At 36.0% G+C, this 17,293-nt stretch overlaps 2 protein-coding genes across 4 annotated transcripts; one reads left to right on the forward strand and one right to left on the reverse strand.

Annotated features, from left to right (window-relative positions):
• On the forward strand, positions 1-8,742 carry LOC105454935 (neutral and basic amino acid transport protein rBAT-like). 2 transcript variants are annotated; one of them, XM_011697918.1, is made up of 8 exons: positions 1-269; positions 1,799-1,902; positions 2,215-2,422; positions 3,139-3,275; positions 4,745-4,926; positions 5,379-6,372; positions 6,942-7,213; positions 7,488-8,742. In XM_011697918.1, the coding sequence occupies exons 2-8, from the start codon at positions 1,801-1,803 to the stop codon at positions 7,711-7,713; spliced, it is 2,121 nt and encodes a 706-aa protein (XP_011696220.1). In that variant the 5' UTR covers positions 1-269; positions 1,799-1,800; the 3' UTR covers positions 7,714-8,742. The 2 variants fall into 2 exon arrangements, with proteins under 2 accessions (XP_011696220.1, XP_011696219.1); XM_011697917.1 differs by having other exon boundaries at positions 2-269; positions 4,733-4,926.
• Positions 8,743-8,805: 63 nt separating this feature from the next.
• On the reverse strand, positions 8,806-17,287 carry LOC105454937 (probable multidrug resistance-associated protein lethal(2)03659). Of its 2 annotated transcripts, XM_011697921.1 has the most exons (13): positions 17,170-17,287; positions 16,824-16,917; positions 15,885-16,136; positions 14,244-14,499; positions 13,701-13,875; positions 13,416-13,572; positions 13,010-13,212; positions 12,125-12,765; positions 11,230-11,906; positions 10,906-11,120; positions 9,576-10,654; positions 9,282-9,389; positions 8,806-9,111 (listed from the first exon to the last, which is right to left on the reverse strand). In XM_011697921.1, exons 2-13 carry the CDS (start codon positions 16,898-16,900, stop codon positions 9,076-9,078), a joined length of 3,876 nt encoding a protein of 1,291 aa, XP_011696223.1. In that variant the 5' UTR covers positions 16,901-16,917; positions 17,170-17,287; the 3' UTR covers positions 8,806-9,075. The 2 variants fall into 2 exon arrangements, with proteins under 2 accessions (XP_011696223.1, XP_011696222.1); XM_011697920.1 differs by having other exon boundaries at positions 8,806-9,389.
• Between the last annotated feature and the right edge of the window lie 6 nt (positions 17,288-17,293).

Raw genomic sequence — 17,293 nt, forward strand, 5'->3', positions numbered from 1 at the left:
GGTAGTCACCGTTTGAGACCATCGACGCTCGTATCGACCTTCCGTCGCCTCGCCTTCGTCGACGATAATTCGCGAGAATATCGCCGCGTGCATCTCGCGTCTCTTCGAGGGACTCCGACCGTGGAAAACGGAGTAGTGAGCCTCTCCCAGACAGGTGCGTCCGGAAACGAGGGATCCCCGAAGTGCTACTTGCCAGGGGGTTTGCGATATTTTTGTCGGAGCTTCTTCACGGAAACTTGATCGTTCAACATCGTCGTCGAAAGCCGTAGGTGAGGTAATCTTTTAAAGTCATACTTCGATAAAGTCAAGATTTCTGGAGAGATTGGTATCTTAATTAATATTTAATAATTTAGTAAACATTTTTAACGGTTTTATATACATATAATTTATTTAATGAATATGGAATATCTTAGAGATTTAATTAATTAGTTTATAAAATATCCATACAAAATATTTTAGACGTTTAGTAAAATGATAGGAGAGTAAGCTGTTTATTCCACTCCATGATAGGAATTTAAGGTGTTTACTTCCACCGTCTCCAAATTTCTGACAGCTGTTTATAAATTAAGATCAACAAATTAAATGAATTAATTCAAAACTAAATTATATCTTTTAATTATGTTGTAATTTAAAATATTAGCTCGTTGATTTTATAGAATTTATATACTGAATAATTTATATACTATGTATTATATATCGCTGAATTTTTTATTTTTCGAATAAGAGGATTATAGGTATTTCTCCTTTATTTACTTAGGCTATTTGAACTTTTCTCTTCACATATTCTTTTGCTACATTACGAGTCTTGTGTTTTGTTGATATTATTATTACATCGCAGTTAATATATATATGTATCTCTGCCTCTATCAAAATATCTCTGCGCAATTTCTCAGATCATAAAAATTCATTCGTGATTACGAGAAGCCTTAAAAATACCTATTGATCCATTTGTAATTGCGACGTATTCCAAGCCAAGGTAATGTCACATTCACGATTGTTCACCGTTGACTCAAAGTCGTTTGCTCGTGTTGCGTCTCGGTTTTCAATGTCAACCTCGTGATCGTGAATGTATGTGTCGCTCATTATCGTTTCGTTGAATAGAGTTAATCCGAGTCGAAAAGATTTTGAATGCTTATAGTAATATTTCTTGAGATACACGTGCAACCTTCAAAACTATCATTTGGAAGGTATATATTAAAGTTATCACAATTTATTAAATAATTAAGAATTATTATTCAGAGCAGAGTGATTAAAATTATTAAGTAAAACCATTCTGTTATCTCTATAAAAAGAAAAGATGGTTAAAAATTAAAAATATGCACAAAATTTTAAAAAATATTTTTTTTTTATTGACATTATATTATGATCAGATGATGCAATGACAGTCAACTTCTCTACGATTATTGATCGGCGAATACTGCAAGCACTGTACTCAGGCGGTAACATACTGCACGAAATGATAGACATGCAATAATGAAAAATATGTTGATATACACCCACTCACTCTTCCTGTATACTTTTCTTATATCAACACGTATGTGCAATATGTACTATACGGATGGTATTTAGATGTAAAGAAGAAATTAACATGTAAAAGTAAAGGTTTATGAAAACCGGTTTTAGAAAAAATTAAATTTTACAAATCAGAATTTGAAAAGAAGACATACGAATATCATTTTCATTCCATAAGATTTAATTTAAGGTTTAAGGCAGAAAATATTTTTATCTACCATTATTTTATAAAATCATAATTTAAACTTTATTTCCGAATGTAATATTTAATATCTGTGTGCGATAGAGATGAGTATCCAGAAGCCGGAAGATCTTTTATCGATTGTCATATCAAGTGAACTTCCACCTTCTCCGAATTCCCGACAGCTGTTTATAAATCAAGATCAACAGGTGCGTTTTTTACTATAATTCACTCTGCATTCCCCTTTCATTTAAAGTAGACATTTTCTTTAAGAAATTTAAAAATGCCTTAATGAAAGTGCTATTAGTGTCTGCATTCAATCTGATACGGCCGTTACCGTAGCTAAAATCTAATATTTTGAGAGACATGACGATAGTGTTAATATTTTTGTAAAAGAATGCAATGATGCAGCACGATATCGAATCGCAATCGTATCGAAAGAGAAGCAAATGGCACTTTCCCATTCCGCGAGACTCCGTTCCGAGAATCTTGTCTGACGCGTGCATTCAATCTTTTAATAGGATGAAGAAGCGTCCGATTGTCCCCTATTAACACCAAGTCCACCACCTACCCAAACTGACGAGGCTCTACAGTCGCCGCCGATATTCAATGCTCTGGAAGGAGCTCCATTAGAGATAATACCCACGCCAACGCTTGAGAATATTAATACGGAGGACGGACTCAACTTCATGAACATAGTGAACAGCTCGAGTAAACCTTTAAACGATGGTACGTACTTCTCACCTATTCTAAGCACACAAACATGCGTTACCTTCAATACACGTGTGCTTTCAATTCCATTACCTGCATGCATGACATTATCTCTGTGTTTTTCTTTTTTTTTTGTATTATTGGATTGTGAATTTAGCATTTAATTTGTAGTAATAAAATAGAATTTTATAACAATATTGAATAACAATATTTTATGACAGTATTGAATGACCGAAAAAAGAAGAGAAAGGACGAATATATGAATTAGCATTACTATGAATTATTTGGACGAGGACTTCTTTTCTTTAAATATTAAATGTTCGTTAAGTGGCTTGGGCTGAAGAGCTTACGTAATCGGCGCTGTAACGTCAACGCTCGTTCGTTAAAGCGCCTTTGATAGGATCCAGTTTCAATCTAAACGACGATCCATTCAGACGTACTGGTATATTTAATCTTTCTATATTTAACATCAAAATAGCCCAAGTGAAAAGAATGACAACTATTTGGCTGCATAAAAATATTTTAGATTCTTTTGTTTAAAGATTTATTTTGTAAAAGTACAGAAACGTATGTGTTATAGACTATTCAAACATAGTTTAATCGTACAATTCGTCAGAATCTAATCTTCATCTTTTAATTACTTTTTCGCGATATAAATAATTTTTGCTTATTGTTAAGAACATTTTAATAGCGATATAAATGGTTAATGCGTGTCGTATCGTTTAATGTTTCAGAACCGAGTTCACGCGATCCCATGGTGGAGTCCACTAGCAGCGGCAGCAGCAGCGACACAAATGAACCTGTTTGCGCACAATTGTTGACACAATTGAATACCGCCTATCAACATCTCGCACCAGATGCACAAGCTTTAGTAAGTATCATAAATGGCACTCGAGGAGATTTAATTCTTCCGGATTTTTTTAGATATAAAATAGAATTGATATGGAGAGTTATTTAATTCAAATATTATTCAAAATCGGAAATTCCTCAAAGTGTTAAAAAATCTTGAAAGTTTTGAATGTCTTGAAAAATTCTTTTTCCATAAGCATTTGAATAATCTATTTAAAATTTTGAGAAATAAAATTATTATTTTTTGTCCGTGTATAAAATAAGGAGATAAAACACAAAATTTTCGAGACTTTTGACATATTTATTTTTTAAGAATCTTTTAGTTTTGGAGTAATAAAAACGATGTAAAGTTTTCTTTGTGATATTCCAAGTGATTTATACTTGTATTTATTACTCATTACTTCTACGTACATGTATATGTGCCTATCGTGCTTAATGTATTGTATGTTTATCACAAGATTCACAAATTCCGTCACTGCTACTTGCAGAAGCGAAGGACATTTATATATGCTTGTATAATGTTTCATACATTACATATATACGTTTACATTTGCCTAGCACGGATAAAGAGACTTTGTCAATTAAATGTATCACATGTGCACGAAAGATGCTGCCTTGTGATTGCATTCACTTAATCGTGATTGTATTCACACTCGCAATCTATATTTTTACATCCAGCTAAGTCGTTACTTCGTGTTTGCTTGTCGAATTATCATCTCAATTGCTTGTATGCATAAAAATCCAGTATACAGATATACAGACTAGGGTGACCATATGGAATTAAGTTAAACAATTGAAGAGAGCCGTATAAGAAGAACTAAGGCATTATTTTTAATAAAATTAAACGGAATTTAGATGGAAAATTAAAAAAAGACGGATATTACTTTATGTATTAATTATATTTAACTTAAAGCTATACATTTTTTATATTTAAATTAATTTAATTTAAATCAATAATAATTCTCTAATTTAAATTAATATTTATTTAAATTTTCAATAAGTTTAGTTGCGTACAAATTGATAATTGATTGGATATTTAATTGCATGCATAGTAGGGATCATTTAGGGTATACAGTTAATTTTCTATTATATATATTTTATTAATTTCTTAATCGCGGATTTTGAATACAAAATATTAGGCTGAATCTAAAGAAACTTGCGAAAATTTTCGAGGATTCCTTGTGAAAGAGGACCAATCCTCGAGAACTGGGACGGCTGGTTCCCGGATCTGGTCACCCTAGGATTGACATTTCGTTATTGTGTCATCGGAGATTTAAAAGAGACGTAGGTAGGTATTGTATATCTCGTGAATGTTCCTCTCGATCTACGTACATGTGCCTCTGCTATCCCACATTCGAAGTGAATCCGAGACTCTCGCGACGGGATTCCCGATCTTCAATATGATCTCATGTTGACTAATTCACATTCGCTTGCCGCTTTCTAACACTCATCACACGTATTTATGTCTTAACTGTTTAGTTTTACAACCAGGAGAACGGCGGCAAGCCACCGCTCGTTGGGATTCAACTGGTGGTGCCGAAACCGCCCAAAGATTATCGCTTCATGAAGTGGAACTGGCCGTTGATACGGAAGACATGCTACTGGTCATTGATGTCGATCTTGACCGGGTGCGCCGCTCTTGTTATCGGCATTATCGCCACAATGCCTAAGAAGTATGTGTACGCACGTTGTGCATATTTTACTTATACGAATAAGCTCGAGAGAGCGATAAAGATCGAAGAGAGCGATTGCGATTCCCGAGTCAAGGGAATTCCTTTAATAATCTCAATCTCGAGAAAGTGATTCCAAGCTGAATAGCGAAGACGGTTGAGGTATTTTTTACAACTGCGAATAAAACGTTTTTTTACGGTGAAAATACATTTTGTCACTTTGCAATTTATACATCATACGATAAAAGTCTTGATTTCCATTTTTTTTCTCTTAAAAAAACCACGAATAAGATAACATTTTATCTAATTCAAATTTATAATTTATTTTGCGTATAGCACATATAAATGTAAATATAAAAATATTTTATCAAAAAATTATGAACGAGCAGCGTTTTGATAAGTAGATAATTTTTAAAATTGTACGTGTAATTTCACATGAATTATTTGCGTCTTAGATGCGACCCGCCGGTGGAATGGTGGCAAGGCAGCACCTTCTACGAGATATTCCCGGCGTCTTTTCAGGACTCGACGAAGGGTGCCGACGGGATCGGCGATCTGCGCGGGATAATTACGCGGCTGGACTACTTGAGGGATCTCGGAATACGAGCGGTCCGACTCAATTCGATATTCCCGGCGCCGCATTACCCGGAATATTACTCGAACATCAGCAACATGACGGACGTGAACAGGGAGTTGGGCACGTTGGACGACTTCTCCGTTCTTGTGCGCGAGATTCACGAGCGAAACATGAGCATAGTTCTCGATCTGCCCCTACACCCGTTTGTGAAGAGGTCGATCAGCGACGCGAAGACGAACGAGACCGAACGCGCGCCGCTCCGGGAGAGACGGGATCTCGCTGACGGCGCGACAATTCACGACGCACTGCCGTCCGCGTCGTCCGCGTCGGTCGAGGTTATCCGCGACGTCCTGTCATTACCGCTGCAGGAAATGAACAGGCAAACGCTTCCCCCCGGTCCCTCGGCTCGTCAACAGGAGCACCCGGTTAGCGAGGCCGTCAGGATCTGGCAGCAGCGAGGAGTGGACGGGTTCTATCTGAAGGGGCTGGAGCATTACGTAGACGAGGACACGTTCGTGAGCGATCTTCGGTACTGGAGGTCCCTTCTGCGCCCCGGCAGTATCTTCATCTGTCACGTGAGCGCCCTGGACGCCGCAACCTCCGCCGCGAGAAATTCCATCCTGTCCAGGATAGACCTGATCGACGTGACCCTCCGTCTGTCGAACGGCACGAGGAACATCAAGGCGCAGATCGAGAGCGTCACGAAGGGCGTGCTCTTCGACAAGCCCGCTTACCCGTGGATCCACTGGTCCGTCGGCGGCGTGGACACCAACAGGGTGGCCTCCACCGTGACCGTCAAGAACGCCAGTATGGCGGCTTCTCTTCTCAGCATGATGCTACCCGGGACACCGAATATATTCTACGGAGATGAGGTATGAATTTACATCGTATTCGGGAGCCACGAACAGAGCCCGGAGAATGTATTTGTTTCATTTGCGTGTTTTAAAAATATTATGCCTTAATAATCACGGTTGCCACCTTCTAAGCCGAGTATTGTGCCGGACATATATATTAGTGTTCTGCTGAAAGACCATTAATTTTAACCACGCTATTAAAAATTCTTCCAAAATACACATTCTCTAAAAAAAAAAGATCATCAAAATTTACTCTTCTGTCGGAGATTTTTTTATTGGACCCAAGAAAAATCATTGTGTTTTCCCAAAAAGGAGGTTGTCAAAATTTAAAGCGCTCGCTCGGAAATTATTTTCATGTGCCGGAGAGCCGGGGATTCGTTGGATAAGCCGGAGTCTCTGGACGAAAACCCCTCTGGTGGCAACCGTGTGCCTTATCCTTGAATTTTAATTATCCTTTATTCGTCGCAATGCAAGATATTAATAGCAATTTGCGAGAGAAACATTTCAGTGAATCTCCTTTCGAGATAGTTAAAAGAGAATTCAATGCGAGAAGGAGTTATCTGTTAATCGGATTTTCATTCGCTCAGATCGGTATCGAAGATTGCGAGTGTCGGGATCACAAGGACTTGGCACACGTGCACAATTTGGTTCCTATGTATTGGGAGAAGGAAGCAGACGGCTCCGGTAGCAGTTTCTCGCCTTCAGGAGTTACCGCTTGGCTACCAGAAGCTGGGAAACCTATGAAAACCAGTTTGAAAAACACCATTGCGGAAATGACGAGACTAAGGATGGAAGCGACGCCAGTTTACGTCAAAGCGGTGCTAAGAGACAGCCAAATTGCTGCGAACTGTGATGTTAGGTAAAGCCCTTTGATTCGCGCGAGTTTCCGGACTCGTGACTTTCCTTGAGATAATAAATCTAAATGTCTTTGACGATGATTTAATTTTTTTTTTAACTCGAGAAATTAATTTTATTTCTTTATTTTGCATGCGATTAAATGTGGTTCCATCTTGCTAAATTGAACAAATTCCATTTTAGATTTTAGCTTTGTTAGATCGTCTTCTTATTGCATAACATTGATGCGAAATGTGAAGCCGTGTAATAAATATTTGATTTAATATTGTTCTATTCAGGTACGTGGAAGATGAAATGATCGTGATCGAGCGATGGTATCCACGAAGAAATTCCTATGTGTTTGTGGCCAATTTCGGCAACGAGACGCGGATAAAGGATTTATCGTCTCTTTATTACGGCGGTCACGTTGTTGTTGGGCCAAAGTACAGAATAAATCGGAATGTGTACTTCAAAGAATTGGCCGTCCCCCCGGGAGAGGCGTTTGTTATAAAATTAGATAAGTGAGAGAGCCTCGCGGTTAAATAATAAGTTCAGATATTATTTTTATTTATACTCTTGTCACGTAAAACAATTTAATCGTCAGTGTTATTTACAAAAAAGGATACCTTACAACGAAATAAAATTTTATAAAATTTTACTTTACGAAATTTCAGGGATAAACTAATTCTTGAATGATCGAAGGTAAGGGATTTTTCGAATTCATGTTTTAGGAATGTGATAATAAATTAAGAAGATTATTTTATTATTTTTATTATTTTTTGAGTAATTAAAATAAAGAAGGAGAAAAAACAGAAGAATGGTGCTGGAAGTTAAGAAATCAAAATAAAAGAGCGTCCAATAAATTTTTTTATGACTATGACTAGTACAAGTAACACGTGTCTCACAGCATTACAAATGATTATAGTCTCATTACTTATGTCGTACAAAAAATTGGATCCTTACAACGAATTTTAATGCATATCGATCACATATTGTATCCACAAAATCGATCTATAATGCGATTGTGACTTTACAGCATGCGGTTATCATCGTATTTATTTCGGCTCCTAAAAACACTGCAGAGGCAAAAGGCCTTACATTTTTGTATTATACTTTCTTTGATAAATCAAAATTTATTGTATATCGTAATATTGTAATAAAATTCATCACGTTATGACGGCCAAAAAATCGCGTGTAGGATCTCTTCGTAATATATATATATATATATATATGTGTGCATAAAAATATTAACTTTAAAATATTTTCTACGACATAAAAACTATAATCGTTTTGGCTACTTATACAACGCGTTGTCTAATTACTTTTATTGTTGGCATCGAATCGTACAATTATATACGGTTTTTTCGACAATTATATATGTATATTAGGAATAGAAATGTATCGTGTGTAATTGATTGTGTGAATGCAAAGAATTTATGTTAACAAAATTATCTCTACGTATTTACACAGACAAATAAAAGAAGTTCTGAATATATTGCTAGATCATTATTGTATAATAAAATTTTTGTACAATAAATAATGAATAACAACAAACACATCAAATTAATTTCATTTATTTGCTCAAAGAAAATCGATTGAAAATAATTTTGATTGTTTTATTTTTCTATATAAAATCTTATTTTTACGCAGTATTTTTAATATAAAATTTAGTACTTATTCGGTTATTATAGATCCTTAAAAATCCCATAGATTTGGAAAGACAATAAAAGTGTAAACGATGGACACCACAAAATATAAGAGAAATAAATAGAAAATTTTTGTTAATATAAAATCTTTTGTATATATTTATAGATCATATAACAAGTTCACCATCGATTGTTTGGAACATCACTTTATATAGGCATATAGTCGTATGGAAAATTGTAATTATCTGGACGGAGATCTATCGTTTGTGTAGAAATTCTGGAAAAAAGCACAATAACTTGTTAATAACAAAATGTATAGGAACAAACACTTCATTAAACTTTGTTTTGATAAATAATTACCACTCTAGAGAGAAATTAAATATTTAATTACAGATACTCTATTATTTTATGGTATGATTCTGTCGTAAAATTTGATTTACAGCTTACTTTCGTGGCTATATTAATAAGATTCTCAGCCATCGCAGCACCAGTCTGCTGTACCATGTTGTAAAAATATCCTTCTCGTTGTAAAAGAATATACGGATGATCAAATTCCTAAAATCAACGTCTATCATTTTCTAAACAACTTTTAATTATTAAGGAAAATATTCTGAAAACTAAAAATAACATTAACATCTTACATTACCTACTTTTTTTTAACAGGCAAGAACGCTCATATTAAATTGTAACCCCAAAGTTACCGGAATCTTTTTAATTGTTTAACCACTGACTTGTACTTACCACAAGGTGTCCAGCATTCATCACGAATATTCTATCGCTGTCCATAATGGTGTTCAATCTGTGAGCTATGGTGAACACGGTGCAGTTTATAAATTTCGTCCTAACTGTCTTTTGTATAAGGGAATCCGTGTAGGGATCGATATTGGCAGTCGCCTCGTCCAGTATTATAATTCGATTGTTCTTGATAATAGCGCGCGCGAGGCACAGCAGCTGCTTCTGGCCGACGCTGAAGTTCGATCCCTCATCGGACACCCTTGTGTTCAATCCGGCGGCCATCTCGGAGATCGTCTTCTTCAGCTCGACATCCTGGAGAGCCTGCCACAGCACTGCGTCGGAATACTGATCGAAGGGATCGAGATTCTGTCGCAGACTGCCGGCAAACAGGAATGGCTCCTGAGGGATAATACTGATCTTTGAGCGGAAGTCGTGCAGGGCAATCGCGCCGGTGGACACGCCGTCTATGAGGATTTCACCCTCCACGCAGGCCATGCGGAAGAGAGCGTTGATCAGAGATGATTTTCCCGCGCCGGTTCTGCCAACGACACCGATCTTCTCCTCCGGCACGACGGTGAAGTTGATATTCTTGAGGATACATGTTCCCCGACGATTGTATTTCAAGTTTACGTCCTTAAATTTCACGAGACCCTTCGTCGGCCAATCATCTGGTGGCTTGGAATCCGGCTTGCTGTCGATCATCGGCTCCTCCTCCAAATGACTATACTCGAGTATTCTCTCTATGGAGGTCAACTGGCTCTCCAGCTCGGCCGTTTGTCTGATTCCCCACTGCAGCATGTTCGTCAACGCCATGACCTGCGTGATTACTAAACCGATGTTACCAACAACAGCCAGATCGTCAATAGTTATGAAAGCTATAATTATTCCTCCCATGTAAAGCTGGCGGATCACATCAATGCAGATGCCAAAGGCTCGAGAAGTCGACAGGAAGAGAAAGCAGGCGGACGAATGAACATCCTGATGAGTGCACAGGTCCACCATTAATTTCTCCTCGGCGTTGAAAGCTCTAATTGTTGTCAGACCTTGCAGAGACGCCCCGAGGTGGTCGAAAATCGGTGAACGTGCTGAAAAAATCATTTTTTTATTGCATTACTTATTTTAATATCTGTTTCTGGAAATAAAATCCAATTTGGGAAAAATAACTTTAAAATAAATAAAACAATTGTTTCGGTACGCAAACAAATTTAAAAGTATGAGAGATCGAAAGTAATTCGATTGATTTTTCGTTGGTTACAAATATTGCATTTTCTGAATATCGCTTTCTAAATTTTCTGGAGTGAATCTCACTACAAAGGAGAGCAGATACGTTACTTACTTATCCCTTCGAGGCGTTTGATACTACGACTGGTGGTGATGTATATTGTGCGAAAATAGGTGAAAATGCAAGCGCAAAGTACAGTGGGTATCGCCAGCCACGGGGTAACTGCTATAATCATAACTGCCACCGTGATCGAGTTGAGTCCGATTACTATAATGTCGAATACGCACATCGACATCAATATATCAACAATATTGATATCTCTGGCAAACCTAATTAAAAAATATTTTTTTTCTATCATGTTTTTTTAAAAATTAGATTTACTTGATTAAAAAATCGTCAAAAACGGACTACAATATTGCACTCTTCCGCAGCATTTACCTGTTTAATATACGGCCAGCTGGATTAGTACTGTAGAAATACATGGTTGAACGCAATATGCTGCGAAACATGGCGGAGTGGAGATTAATCGAGGACCACTTGCAAACGCTAAAGTATATGATCGTTTGAAATTGCCAAAGCAGTATGATGGCCGCTATCATAGCGCTGTATAGGTAGATCGTGGAGTCGCGGGATAGTGGACCTTCCCATTGAAACTCCGTGGAGTTGCCCGTCTCGTGCCACAAGCTCGATTCGACGTTTACCCAGAACGCGACGAAGTAGTCGCTACCGCCGGCCCCTACTTGGCTCGCTAAGAAGATCACTATCATCAACGCGATCATGACAGGCCTCTTACTCGCCTTAAAGTAAGCGAAGAACGTTTTGCGAGATATGCGACCCTTTGCCATCGTTTCCTGCGTCTCAATGTCTTGCGAGATGTTCTCGTAGTTCCTTGTCTCGGCCTTCATCGAAATTTGACGCTGTATAACGGACTGTCTACTCTCAGTCTCTTTGTCCTTCAAGTCTGTGGCCTTTACTAACTTCATAAAATCGTGGCCCAACGCTTGCAGTTCCTCGAAGGTACCCTTGTGTTCGATACTACCGTTATTCATCACAATGATCTGGTCGGCGAGCTGCAGATACTGCAGTTGATGCGTCACCAGAATCCTCGTTTTCCCCTGAAATATCAGCTTAATTGACATCGAAATATCTATTGTTGAGAGAAATATTTTAAAGATAAATCAAATTAATTGTCGATTATACATCATAATTAACAAAAGTGAAGCAGAAAAAAAAAGATAATTTAGTTACATGAAACTCAACGAACGATCACTGAAACATTCTTATCTTAATTCTTTCTTGTTCATCATAATGTGAATATTTTACGATCTCTTACCTTTAAATAGCCGCAGATACACTTGTCCACGAGACGTCTGCTGACGTGCGAGTCCACGGCGGAGAGAGGATCGTCCAGCAGGTAGATATCGGCATCTTTGTAAATCGCTCGCGCCAGATTGATCCGAGTGCGCTGGCCTCCGCTCAGATTTATCCCCCTCTCGCCCACGATGGTGTGATCGCCATGGGAAAATGAGTTTATGTCCGTTTCCATCTGGCAGACTCTGATCACCTCGTCGTAACGCGACTTGTCCATCGCCTGTCCGAACAGAACGTTCTGCTTCACGGAGGACGCGAAGATCCACGGCTGCTGGCTGACGTAGTTTATTCGTCCTCGGCTCTCGATGCTGCCGCTCGTCAGCGGCAATTCCTGGAGTATCGCTTGCAAGAGACTGCTCTTGCCCGAACCCACTTGACCGACAATGGCGACAAAGCTTCCAGGTGGCACGGTCAAGCTTACGTTACGCAACGTGTCATCCTTACCCTCGCCATGCCACTTGGCATTCACGTTGGTCATACGAAGTGCGAAAGAATCAGTCTCCGTCCGACATAGATTCTGTCTCGTTTTGGTAATCTCAGCGTGCAGCATGAATCTTCGTAAACGGCGAATACAAACTAATGCTTGTACCAATTGATGGAGTCCTATGCAAAAATATAGCTTTACTTATCAGTTCTTATTAAAGATGGAAATGGAGCTTAGTGTAATATTAATCTTCAACAAATATTAAGTTCTGTGAAACTTTTCATATTATTTTTAAAAAATTGTTAAAATTAAGATGAACATAAAATATATAAATTAACTATTACGTTACAGTAAGGTTTTATCTTTCTATATTAATTCTTAATTATAAAAATGTATTCTAGAATTTCGCATCGATAATCTTACCTGTAGAAAGCCCAAAAAACATCGAATACCGTAAAACGTTGTAATACGCTGTTACCAAGTACACTTTCTCAGCATTGATGTAATTTCCGAATAGAACGTACGCCAATATCGCGACGAAGAGACTAAGTCGCGGTACGTAGCACTCGAGAGTAAGATTCAATTGTTTTAGGATGGAATATTTCTTTATTACGTTCATCTCACACCTAGAAATAATTAAATCTAATGACAATTTGGCAATCAGTAGGAATAACAATACAAAATAAATTCTTTAATCAACTAACTTTAATTAAGAACAATGCAAAAATACATATTAATAGTATATAAAGTAAGTTAAAGAAAAAACAGATGAATGTTAGACACTTTTCGTTTTCATAAAATTAAACTTGAAATTTTCAAGTATACTTACTTCCTCGCCTTTTCGACGAGATTATAAAAAGGAATCTCCCAAACATACATTTTAATTACTTGCAATCCGATGATTACCTGATTCAATATCCTCAGCCTGTCATCTGTTTTTTCTGTTAATTTCAGCGTTAAAGATGCTATTATTTTTGCCAAGCACGCTGAAATAATATATGTCATTTCGATATGAGCTGTTATGCCTGTGATGTCACATCAAATACATAAAGGAATATTACGATGCATTTATTGCATAGTTTTTATAATCATTTATTAATGGAAATGCGCTAACCTGGAACAGAAGCAAACAGTAAATACACTGATATTCCCATCAACGCTGCCCATCCAATTTCAGTGAATGTAATGTACGTGATCCATATGATTTGAAGAGGGGCAATCCAAATGTAGTGCAGATCTACTAAGGACTCTTCCAACCTAGTAATATCGCTACTCAGAAAATTTACCATCTGAAAATGATGTACAAAACTCGAATTACAGCAAACATTTATTGAAACGCTTGCTAAAAAAGGCATTCTGAATTTCATTTGAGTTTTATTTGAATGGTTTTACATGAGATTGACATTGAGTTTTACATTAGATTGTTAGCTTCGTTTAATAATCTTAAACTTATTGTTAATAGTACTTGACATAAATATTAGTAGTACATGTATGATATCGCTTCCAAAATTATTTTGGTATAGAAAATCTCTTTATGTTCCTCAACATCTCTATTCTTCACCCATTTTTGCGCTTGTATTGTACCCTCTGGTGAGATTTGTCAGGTGATCAAACATACCCTGAAGAAATGGAAATATTTGGCTTGTGTCTGGCTCACCTGTCCAGTGGATGTTTCACTGTCCAACACAGAATTCGAAAGCTTCAATATTTTTTGATAAATCAATGAGGTACAGGCCACTTTAATTTTTAATCCTAGATGATAGGCGCCATGTATAGAATGGTGTATAAGAAAGGCGTCCAATATGCTCAGGACAATTATGCCGGCTGCGCTGTAATACACCTCGTTGCTCCATTCTTTCTTATCAATCGTGAAGTAGCGCAACAAAGTGGCAAGTAATAACGGTTGATACATTCTGTAATATAATTAAAAAATGATTAGAAGCAACGTGTATAAAAATTACTTTATGGATAGTAAATTGTTTAGAAAATTTAAATTTATTTTTAAAGCTTATATCTATCTTATTTGCAATCTCTATACTGCATATCGTATCTTTCATTTCCGAGTAACAATGAGGAAAGAACTCAAGTTTGATTTCAAAGGCATCATATTAATACAATTCGTTTAGGGTAACTCCGGTATATACGCCGCACCTATTAAAAACTTAATTTATCAGGTATTATTAATTATGTTTAAGGGGTCTTACCGCCCCTGAGGTTTTAAAATGATACCTTAAGTTTGGGATTTTTTGTGGATAAATGGATAACTTTATTTAAAATCTGCTTAGAGGATATTATTGTACATCTATAAAAATCTAAAAAAAATTTTTTTTATTTTTCTTATATATGTACAACAGTATTCTCTAAACAGCTTTTAAATAAAGTTATCTATCTACCCATAAAAAAATCCCAAACTTAGGTATCATTTTAACCCTCAGGGGTGGTGAGATCCCTTAAGATAAATGAATTATACTAATAAAAACTTTAAACTGTCTACTACTATGAAAAAATATTACAAATTAAAAATATTTATTTTTTATATTTAAAAAAAAGTTCTTTAAACCCTTGCGTCTTTGTCGTATAAAAATATGAATGGATCATACGGCTACTCACAGGTGGGATAAATGATTCAAAAAATATACAAATAATCTAAATAATAATAGTAAATAACACGTGAATTGATAACGTAATTTGCATTTACTTATTAATAAATAAATAAAAAACGTATTATCACAGATTATAAATAAATATATACATGAATATTATGATTAATGTATTGTAAAGGGCATATTATCACGTATTATTATTTGCTTTTATATTTACAAATAAATCGAGCATTTGTACTACGGCATAAATCCCACGCGCTAAAAATGTCGTATAAGCAGATAGGATATACGAGACAATAAACTAAACAAAGAACATAAGAGCTAAGCACTTGTATTTTGTTATACTTTATCCTTTACTATTCCTCTACACTTATGTACCACGAAATAACCACGAAACCTTTTATATTTCCTTTTATATTTCCTACTAATAATCATTTTATGTAGATTATAACTTGTGATTGCGTTACTTATTGCAGTGATAAATCGATTTAACTTACAATAATTTTATAAATATTAACAGTAAAAAACTGAAATCATAACACAATACTAATATAATATAAAGATATGTAACAGAGTAGTTGCGAGAAAATTACTTTCACATCTTCTATTTTTTTTTTATTTCTGCGGCATAAATCCTCGCGCGGCGTATATATCGGAGTTTATCCTATGTTTATTTGCTTTATTAACATATTTACCTAGAAAATAGCTCCATAAATGCTTGCGCAAATCCAATTAGCAGAAGCGGTTTTCCGAAACAGCGCAACAGTACTCTGAGTAACTGTGGCTTGCTGCCATTTTTCTTTTTAGCGCACGATTCCACTTCTCTTTCCCAAGCTTTGCCTATAACTTCGCCTAAATAGTCGGTTCTGTCTTGTGTTAGAGTAGCATAAAGATCGGTTTCCTCTAAATCTTTTTTGTAGCCAGTCCGAAAAATTTTACGGGTCCACCTGTACGTATTAATTGTTATTAGATTTCTTCAATCCACATTTCACATAGAGTATGTTAATTATTATAACGCACGCAAATGTATGGATATTATTCGAACATACGTATGCACTAGAGGTGTGCGAATAGTTCGAATTCGAATCGAATCAAATCGAATTACAATAGATTCGATTCACTTCGTTTTCGAATCTGCAAGATTCGAAATTGAATAGTTCGAGAATTTCGAATCAACAATGGTTCGATCGAATATCGAATTGATCGCCTAATGTAATGTTAATCTGGGAAAATTTGATTCAGATTCGATTCGTATTCGAATTAAAGAGATTCGATTCGATTCGATTCAATTCGATTCGACCATGCAAATGCTTGATTCGCACACCTTTAGTATGCACGCATGGCGCACGTACCATATGGCACAATGGCGAATACTGTAAGAAACCTTGAAAGCGCATTAAAATCTTTTTTGTACGTAAAGTTTTAAACCAAGCGTTTATTTCCAATAAAATTAATTTTATTTTCATTTTTTCTCATTATTAATTCGAACTGATATTACAATAAAATATTTTATAATAAATGTGTGTAAATACTTCTCTATTGAGTAACTCAATATTTAACTATTATTTTTTCGAATGCATATCTATATAGATTTACTTTTGATCCAGACACTATAAAATATTTATAATACTTACCAAAAGGTGAGAAGAGAAATGACATTCACATTTTGTCGTGGATTTTTTGGATATTTTTTCTGATCGTTGCTTATCATGATGACACATGGAACTTCTATTCATATTCAAATATTTGTTATTTTAAATATAGCACGGGTTACCTATATATCTTTTTATTAATTATTAAGAAGAATAATTAATAAAACAATAAAATAACGATAGAAATAAAAATCTTAGAATAGAATTTCGCTCATCAAATCGATTGCGTTAAGGACCATTTCGAAGCTATCGTTAACTCTGCTTTGGAAACACGGTCGAGTATGTCGATGACATTTTATTACGCCCTGTGCGCCATATATCACATTATCTTACATATTCTTATTGTGAGTGAAGTTGAACGGTACACGCAATATGCAAACAAATCTTTGAGAAAAAGAAAATATAAAAGATATAACCAATTGTTTCATTTTTCGAAAAGTGCAATACGTTCT

Source organism: Wasmannia auropunctata, unplaced genomic scaffold, assembly GCF_000956235.1.
Source record: "Wasmannia auropunctata unplaced genomic scaffold, wasmannia.A_1.0 LD335969.1, whole genome shotgun sequence".
Lineage (NCBI taxonomy): Eukaryota > Metazoa > Arthropoda > Insecta > Hymenoptera > Formicidae > Wasmannia > Wasmannia auropunctata.